The sequence below is a fragment of the Rutidosis leptorrhynchoides genome, chromosome 10 (assembly GCF_046630445.1).
Source record: "Rutidosis leptorrhynchoides isolate AG116_Rl617_1_P2 chromosome 10, CSIRO_AGI_Rlap_v1, whole genome shotgun sequence".
NCBI classification, from domain to species: Eukaryota; Viridiplantae; Streptophyta; class Magnoliopsida; order Asterales; family Asteraceae; genus Rutidosis; species Rutidosis leptorrhynchoides.
The window spans coordinates 102,597,053-102,606,407 of NC_092342.1; the positions used below are offsets into that span (position 1 = coordinate 102,597,053).

Genomic DNA, 9,355 nt, shown 5'->3' on the forward strand with positions numbered 1-9,355 from the left:
ACATAGTATCTATTTAGATACGCTCAAATGACCCCTTCTCACAATGAGATTGTATATAACCCTATTCCGGTCTGGTCCGGTATGAAATGAACTTATAATCATAGAATCGACTCGATCATCAGATTATAGATTATAAGTTCATAACCCAGGCCCATTACCATTTTGGGCGGAACACATCTACTAATTTAGCCAGCTACTAAGAGGGATCTTGAACTAAGAAATAGATCCTAGAAATAAAAAAGGATTTGTAAATTTGTTGATACTCTGAAATATATTTTGCGGAGAAATGATATACCCACTAAAAAATTCCACACAATTTCACCACACTCTGACTTGGATTATGACATGGACATCCACCTAAGTAATAAGTAACTGCCACCCCTTCTTTTTTGGTTCTATATCTTTAATTAATCCGTATATATCTTTAATTACTCGGTATTATATTTTCCTTTTTTAAATAACACCAAAAAAATAATAGGAGTAATTACTAATTAGGTTAAACTAAATACTATACGCGCGTGATATTTTATTTTCCTTCATCGTCGTATCTTATTCTTCTTCATCATCAATATTCTCCTTCATCATCAATATGGTGTCATCTTCTTTATCTACTCCACCGCATGAATCCAATGAATCGTCTTCTTTCACTTCACCTATAGATGATGATTATTTATCAGAAACTCAGAAAGACAAGATTAATGAAGGAGATGATGATTATTTATCAGAAACTCGGAATGACAAAATTAATGAAGGAATGACCGAGTAAGCAAACTGCTAATTTTTCATATATTTAGCTTGTATGCAACGTAAAAAAAATTCTTAACCACTTTGTCATCAGCTAGTTTTTTGATTCTCCGTAACTTATATGTACCTTTTAATCTTTGATGCATCGTAAATTAATGGTATTATTGATGTTTGATGCTTGCCTTATTCTTCATAAAAGAACGAATGGCTAATATTAATAAAAGTTTTTGTCCTCATGTATGTTAAATGTGCACAGTAAATTAGTTATTCGATTATATGAATATGTCATACATATATATCTAGATAGTAAAGTGTAATATATGATCATAATACAGATATATGTTGTTTTTATATGTAGGATGTGCCACATAGATGTGGAAAATGAAACTGATTACGAAGAGGGAGAATTTCAAGAGGACGGGTTTGGTCAAGAAAAGAATGAGAATGTTCAAGATGATAAACTAGTTGATGAACCAAAACTTGGGATGACGTTTGACTCAATTGAAGAACTTGGAAGTTTTTATTCAACCTATGGAAAGAAAATGGGATTTGGAGTTTATAAGAGATCTTCTCAAAAATCTGATGTTGATGACACTATAAAATATGTAGTTTTTGCTTGTAGTCGGGCTCAAAAGTCGGTTTCCACATCGAAGAATAACTTGAACCCTCGTCCCACTACAAAAACAAATTGTGAAGCTAGAGTTAGGGCCAAATTTGGTGTTGATAATAAGTGGCATGTGTCGAAAGTTTATCTCGAGCATAATCACCCTTTTAGTCCCAGCAAAGGACGGTTTCATCGTTGTTATCGGGTAGTAAATCGACATGTGAGAAGACAACTTGAAATTCATCAAAGAGCTGGAGTAAGAATGAATAAGAGTTTTAATACGTTGGTCGTAGAGAGCGGGGGATACGAAAATCTACCGTTTACAGAAAAAGATTGTCGTAATTATATTAATAAAGTTAAACGATTGAAGTTTGGAGAAGGCGATGCTGAAGCAATACAAGGTTACTTTGTGAAGGTTCAGTCTACCGATCGTGACTTTTTTTACGCATGGGAATTAGACGATGAGAATAGACTAAAGAGTTTATTTTGGGCGGATGCAAGGTGTAGGGCAGCTTACGAGGAATTTGGAGATGTTGTGACATTCGATACAACATATCTAACAAATGAGTATGAGATGCCAATGGCTCCTTTTGTAGGAGTAAATCATCATGGACAATCAATATTGCTTGGTTGTGGATTGATTTCGAATGAAGATGTTAAAACATTTACATGGCTCTTTCGATCTTGGCTATCATGCGTGTCAGGGCGTGCTCCAAATGCCATTATCACAGACCAAGACCAAGCTATGAAAAATGCAATTGAGATTGTTTTCCCGAATGCACGTCACAGGTTCATTATGCATATCTCTTACATATTATATCTTCATAACCTTTGTTTTCTTTAATTATCTTGTAGATTCATTGTCTAATGACTATCGATTTTGTCATTTTATTTTTCAGATGGTGTCTATGGCATATCTTGGATAAATTGTCTAAAAAGTTGGGTAAACATAAGAAATACAAATCAATCAAGTACCATCTTAAAAATGCTGTTTATGACTCTTTGACTGCTAGTGAATTTGAGGAAGCATGGAATACAATGATAGAAAGATACAAGTTGGAAAAGAATAGATGACTTAATGGTTTGTATGCTGAAAGAAAACGATGGGCCCCTTGTTTTGTGAAAGATATTTTCTGGGCGGGTACGTCTACTACACAACGCAGTGAGAGCATAAATTCATTTTTTGATAAATATGTAAATAGAAAAACTACATTAAAACAGTTTGTGGAACAATATGAAAATGCAATGAGGGATAGGGTTGAGAAGGAAAACATTGAAGATTTTAATTCCTACAATTCAGAGTATCCGTCAATTACCCGTTATTCCATGGAGAAACAAATGAAGGATGTTTTAACCAATGCTAAGTTTAAAGAGTTCAGAGCAGAGTTGACTGCAAAGATGCATTGTGTGATTGGATCTATAAAGTTACAAGATGTGTTTTTAGAATATGATGTTATTGAGGATGTAATGAATAATGGACGTATATCGAAGAAACAATTTACAGTTTGGTTAAAAAAGGGGGACTCAATTGAAGAATGTGATATTAGGTGTATATGTCGTTTGTTTGAGTTTAGAGGAATGTTGTGTAGGCATGCACTTACGGTACTAACTAATGAGAATGACTATTTGGTTCCAAATAAATACATCTTACGAAGATGGAGAAAAGATGTTAAGAGAAGACATACTAAGGTGAAAGTAAATTACACTGATTGGGTTGACTCGGATGTTGGGCGTCGTTATGAAAAAATGTGTCACGCCTTTTCTGAAGTAGCAGATTTGGCATCCGAGTTTGACGAAAAATGTTGTTTTGTACTTGATCGAGTTAATGATTTAAAAACTGAAATTTTAGGTGAAATTAGCACCAAAAGACCCGTGTGTACCCCACAAATCAGCACTTGTGACAAGGATAACATTAAGATTCGTAATCCTCCAGTGGTGCGTAGAAAAGGTCGTCCCCCGAGTAATAGACTAAAGTCTAGGTCCGAAATTACAACCATTCAGAAAAAGAAGAAGGTAGTGCAACTACATTATTTATGTTGATTATAAAGTTTATGAATCTACTTGACCGTTTTGTATAATGTTGCTTGTGATTATAGAATTTGGAAGACTCTGGTCTTAATGAAGTTGATTGTGGAGGCACATCAAATGAAACAACCAAGAAACGTTATAAGAAGGACAAAGAGGTAAATTTAGTTTCAAATCGGTAAAACCTAGACATAGGTAATATATGTTTCTTTATTAAATTCTTTATGCAGTTTCATGTATTTAGAAACCGCAATTAAAAGTTATATTTTGTAATCTTTCTAGTATACTTTTCGTGTTCATATCCTTACATAAGTTCATGCCATTGTTATTCATGTGTAGGCCAATCCCAATAACTTATATGCTCCAAGTGGGATAGTTCATAGTGTGTATACTAATCTGCCATTTCACTATAGTGGATTCGTTCCGAGTTATGATTTGCAACAACCATTGTATTCGTCACAAAGCGGTTATGTTTTTCATCAAGTGTCTCCTCAAGTGGAAGATGTTCAAATGAACCAATCATCACATATCAACTATCTAGGTGCACCATTGTACACTCAGAATGTGTCAGTTGGCCCTCCAACTAACCCATTTTATTTTTCATAGATGAATTTTTGCTATGTAGTTTGGTTATTTTTTTAGTTTATAGTTTGTTTATGACTTTATGATCGTGCATTTAGATACTTTTTCTAGACTAATGGTGTCCACGTTATGTGTTAATTTAATTTTGTGATGAATTCATGGTACTCTTATTATCTTGTGCTTTAGTAATTTTTATTTGCTTCCATAGTCTATGTTAAAGGAGTATAATGTCTATTATATTCTTGTTGATTTACACATTGCAACCTACATGCACACCATGGTGTTGGTAGTATCATGTTGCATCATGGTGTTGGTAGTATCATATTGCATCAAATACGTCAGAATGTCTATGATTTGGTGGTGTTATTTGGCCCAAAACTAACCATGTCAACAAAATTAAATTAACAACACCCTATTATAATAATAACTATAACTACTTTTATCATCCGTTAATTAAACTAATAAGTAATAAGTTGCTGAAAAAAATAAAATTCTTTATTGAATGATATAGAGTTTGGCTAATACAGTTTGTTAAAGACGTCTACACAAAATATGTTAGTAATTAATGATATATATTTAGGTTAAAAGGAAAATAATAATAAATTAAATTAAAATGTAAAGATACCAAAAAAATAGGGATGGCAGTTATTATTTGCTTGTGTGGATGTCCATGTCATAATTCAAGTCATTGTGTGAATGAAATTGTGTAAAACTTTTGAGTGGGAATATCATTTCTCTATTTTGCGCACCATTTCGAATGCGAGTGATTAATGATTAATCTTTGACTTTTTGTCTTATTCTCATAACATAAGAATAGGAAGAAAAAAGGTCAGAATAACATCAGATATGGTGGCGATTTCAATATACAAAGGCAACCTCCACCGTGCTCCGGACAGTCTCCGGCAATGGCTTATGCCCACCCGTAAAATCTCTCTCAAAGATTTCAAAACCCTCTTACACCGCCGTTCCAAAGCCCTTTCTCGTCTCCACTCCACCGACCCCACAACTTCAAACCCTAACCCTAACCCTAACCCTAATTCGATTCAACCTTATTCTGATCAAATTCAACCTCTTTCGGATGGAACCTTGCAAGTTATCGTTAACGATGTTAGTGAATTGAAGGTTGATGATGAAAACACAGCTGTTAAATCGGAGAATGTGGATAATCATGGTGGTGGTGATTCGTTGTGTCGCGAATTGGTGACGGTAAATGAATCGAACGATGAGGAGAAGGTTCAGGTGGAATCTGGAGATCAAATTGTGGTATGGGTTTGATTAAATTATGCATCTTTAATCTTTATAGTTTGAATTGCTGATGAGTTGTTTTTAAAAAGTCAAATGAAATTTGTGTATTTGGATAGCTGCTATGATTTGGCTTATTTTTTTGGGGGGAATTTTGTTTTTAGTTTACATTTGGCATTTTGCTATATTAGGTGAATAGGTTCTGTTCTATATATAATACTGTTGCAAAACACCCCGTCTCGAGCCGTCTCGATGCCCGTTACGACGGTTTGGTGAGTAGCCCGCCCCGTCTCGAAGAAAACCGTCTAATATGATAACGGTCAAAATTCGGGTAAAAGTTGAAAAAAATCAGGTCAAAGTCTCTCAAAATTCGGAAAAGCCAAAAAGTCGGTAAAAGGGGTCAAATTTGTCGTATTTTAGTTTGAATTTTCTGTATAATATTAACGATGATAGCAATTATGAGTACAAATTAGTCAAATTAAATTTTTTGACTTTAAAATATGTAAACATATATACATTTTTATACTTATATATTTAAAAGTCAACTTTGGTCAACCTCCGTCTCGACACCCGTCTCGACCCCGTCTCGACCCCGTCTCACGTCTTTTGCAACATTGATATATATTGAGTTAACACACCCTTAAACGCCATATAGTTAACTAGTACTTTTGTTCATTCATGCTAATCTTGTTACATAGAAGGATAATATATATATTCAGGTACAATGCTTCATTAATTGTAATAGGATAGTAATATACTAATATCTGTGCTATATTATCTATAAGAGGGTAGATCAAATCGTGGTAGGGGTTTGATTTGATTATGCGCCTTTATAATTTGATTATTAGAGGTGTGAATGTGTGAATCAATAAAAATATGCTTAAAGAGGGAGTTGAGCGTGACCATGTTCGTTAGCATCTGGGTTGCAATAGTTTCCTATCTCAGTCTCTAAATTCTATTCTATTCTATACTATTATTACAATTACTTTAAAGATAGGACGGCTGAAGTGACGTAATGAAGTATATTTTGCATCCTGTATTCTCATTGTAGAAGTGTGTTTTAGGCGTTACTCGTTAGACTATAAGTTGAATTGTTGGAACACTTCGATAATGTGAAACCGCGCAGTAGAAGTTTCATGGGACAGATGGGTAATTGCATAGTATTAGTTCATCTTCTGGTGATATTTTTTTCTTCCATTATTGTTTTCGTGGGTCCAGAATGAACTCCCTAGTGAATGTTATTGCTATTTTTGTCCAAAGCTTTCTAAAGATGATACGATAAAGGACAAAGAGAAAAGGAAGAAAGATGTGGAAGAGAAGCTGAAAGTCTTGAATGAAAGAAAGCACAAATTGGTACAAGTACTAAAACAGGTGATAGCACGCTTCTTTACCATTTGATATGATACGGTTTTTTAGACCCTTATGCAATTGCTTAAAGAAATCATCTTTCATGTTTTATTAATAGTTGATATTAATAATCACGGTATTTTGATTGATGGTACTTAATAATAGATCTTGCATGCTGAAGAAGTTTTGAGGACACGAAGTAATGCTCATGGAGTTACGGGTCGTCCATCTGTATCACTCCAAGTGGATGTCGGAAATGACTCAGCTTTAATGAGTAGACACGTCACCCCATGTCCAGGTTCAGATGGTGCTGATGTGGAAGGCGTAGACACGGATGATGTGTCAAACCAAAATACACATTTTCGTAATTTGACAAGAATAAACAGCGTCTCACCATCTTCAGATTCTCTTCATAGGAGGCACCCCTTCAGTATGGTAAGATATACAAGCTACATATCTATTTCCTTTCATATACTAGTAAGGGTGCGTTTAATTGCCTCTTAATTGAACCGTTCACATTTGAATGACAAATTATGCTGAATCTTTTTCGCATTTAAGTTCTTAATGGCCGTGCTATCTATCTTTAGAATGACCTTGAAGTTAGAGAAGGAGCTAGTAATTACTGGCACTTGGTAAATTTAGGAAATTATTTCTTAACATTTGGTTATCTTTTACTTCATAATAATAATATGATACTATATATAAAAAGCTATGGCTCAAGTTGATTTCAAGTTTTCTGTTAATTGGAGACATTCATATTATATATAGCAGCATAGAGAGCACCTATAGGCCTATAGTTCTGTTCATAAAATTAGATATCTTATAGCTCTGTTCAGAGAATTAGATATCTTATAGCTCTCAGCAGTGGTTGCAGGTCATGTTATTCCATGATCTGGGTAGGAAGGAAAATTGTGTTATTCAACCATAAATGTGTGTATTGACAACTAAGCTAGGATACCTATTTTCTTTCAAGCTTTATTGATATTGATATTGTTGTTAGCTTATTTGCAATCACTGTGCACTGAATAAAGTTATAATCTTTTTATTGTGCCATTAAGATTTGGAGGATAGAGTTATTACAATGGTAAGAATATCACATTGGGGATTGCCTAGCTTATTTGCAATCACTGTGCACCGAATAAAGTTACAATCTTTAGTAAACCATAAGAATTGGAGGGTACAGCTACTCAATACTTTTAGTCGACCGCGTTGACCGTCTTTGACCCGACTTTGTCTTGGCTTTTTAGCGTTGACTGACTAATTAGACCTTTTGCCAAACGCGATAGGCTTGTCACCACCCGCCGCATCGGCTGCTGCAAGCGCCGTTTGTAACCATGATCATAATGATGCTCTAATAGCTGTAAAAAAAAAAAAAAAAAATCACTGTTGAGAAAAGTGACCCATGATTGATCTGTGTTAGTTATGTCGGTCTTCATTAGGATTGCATTATGTTCATATTGTATAAAGTTAGAATTAAACCTAGTGTCAAGGGTTTATGTTTTTGATATGCAAGTAGGACTAAAGGTCCTGAATAATAATTTTGTATATCTTCTTGTACCTTGATGGCTAAGACATTTTTAGACGAGAAAAATCTGATTTACAATTTCTTTATTCTTGCATTTTAATTCAGGTACCGTACTTAGCAAAGTCTATATGATATATCCTAATTGATAGTAGAGTATTAAAAACAGTTTACGGAGAATATTGTGTTCATCTTGAAGAATGTAGTACCGAAGAATGTAGTACTAGAGGTGACGATTTCATTCCATTCACTTGTCAATGGGTTGATCCGGGTTACATTTTCTCTCAAACAGGTTGAATGGATCATCATATTACATAAACTCACCATAAAAGGAACTTAACCAAAAAAGGTTGAAGGCACCCAAAAGTGTATTATTCATCTACCTAACAATCCAACCAATAGTTAAATTATACGAAGTTCTACCTATATGAAGTCTTATAAGATCTCAAAAATTTTGTTTTAAAGTTCATAAATTTATCATGGAATTGCTAACTTTATTATTGACCCGCAGGTACCAAACCCGTCGCGAGGAAGTTTAGGCGTCGTTGCTAGTAGCCCATCACGATTTGCTCCTACTCCTACTGCTACCCCTACTGGTCAACAAGGTAATTTGCCCACAGTCTCTGTAACGGGAACAAACTATGTTGCCTCGTCTCCTTCCCCCTCACCCGCAGGGTCAGGCGGCACTTCCATTTTCCGGGATGCTAGGCTCCCTAGCCCGTGGAACTAGTTACCATCAAAATGATGTGATCATATAATGTGATATTTTGCAACTTGTTGCCTTGTTCATGTATGATAGGGTACTTTTCAGAGCATTGTAAATTTTGAAGTTGACATTTTCATGTTTGGCCCTGTCTTTATGTAGTTTTGTATCGGAAGGTGCATTTTCTTTTTAGTTGCAAATTGGTTCTTTGATTGGTATTAGTTTATGGTATATCTGTAGATAATATTTAGGGAATATTGGTTTGTAAGATTCGTGTGTTTTTTTTTTTTTTTTTTTTTTTTTTTAAGTATTTCTAGTTGACCCAATTTCGTTGCTATAATCGTTACGTAATTGGGCGGAATTGAATTCTTTAGGAGTTATTAAATTATATCACTGAAGAAACCTATCTTCTAGGTGAAGGGGCTGGAGTTTTATTGGAATTCATACCATACAATTATCTCAGTTTATATGCTAAGAGTTGTCTTGTTGTCGTTTATTTTCTGTTCTATATTTCATGAATAAAAATGGATTTAGTAATTTATAGGTTTTCGTCTGTTATGGGTGCTCTTAGTGTGTGTAAGTGTGC

At 34.5% G+C, this 9,355-nt stretch overlaps 2 protein-coding genes across 2 annotated transcripts; both read left to right on the forward strand.

Annotated features, from left to right (window-relative positions):
- The first annotated feature begins 589 nt into the window (after window positions 1-589).
- On the forward strand, window positions 590-3,979 carry LOC139870497 (protein FAR1-RELATED SEQUENCE 6-like). The gene is made up of 6 exons (XM_071858291.1): window positions 590-762; window positions 1,103-2,137; window positions 2,248-2,403; window positions 2,551-3,361; window positions 3,445-3,531; window positions 3,713-3,979. Exons 1-6 carry the CDS (start codon window positions 590-592, stop codon window positions 3,977-3,979), a joined length of 2,529 nt encoding a protein of 842 aa, XP_071714392.1.
- Window positions 3,980-4,701: 722 nt separating this feature from the next.
- On the forward strand, window positions 4,702-9,051 carry LOC139873163 (uncharacterized). The gene is made up of 4 exons (XM_071861095.1): window positions 4,702-5,218; window positions 6,458-6,568; window positions 6,710-6,979; window positions 8,578-9,051. The coding sequence occupies exons 1-4, from the start codon at window positions 4,802-4,804 to the stop codon at window positions 8,794-8,796; spliced, it is 1,017 nt and encodes a 338-aa protein (XP_071717196.1). The 5' UTR covers window positions 4,702-4,801; the 3' UTR covers window positions 8,797-9,051.
- The last annotated feature ends 304 nt before the right edge of the window (window positions 9,052-9,355 follow it).

Coding starts and splice junctions, on each gene's coding strand:
- LOC139870497 (XM_071858291.1), top strand. CDS start 590: ATGGTGTCATCTTCTTTATCTACTCCACCGCATGAATCCAATGAATCG. Junction 763..1,102: donor ATTAATGAAGGAATGACCGA/GTAAGCAAACTG, acceptor TTTTATATGTAG/GATGTGCCACATAGATGTGG. Junction 2,404..2,550: donor ACAATGATAGAAAGATACAA/GTTGGAAAAGAA, acceptor ATATGTAAATAG/AAAAACTACATTAAAACAGT.
- LOC139873163 (XM_071861095.1), top strand. CDS start 4,802: ATGGTGGCGATTTCAATATACAAAGGCAACCTCCACCGTGCTCCGGAC. Junction 5,219..6,457: donor AATCTGGAGATCAAATTGTG/GTATGGGTTTGA, acceptor TTTTGTCCAAAG/CTTTCTAAAGATGATACGAT. Junction 6,980..8,577: donor GGAGGCACCCCTTCAGTATG/GTAAGATATACA, acceptor ATTGACCCGCAG/GTACCAAACCCGTCGCGAGG.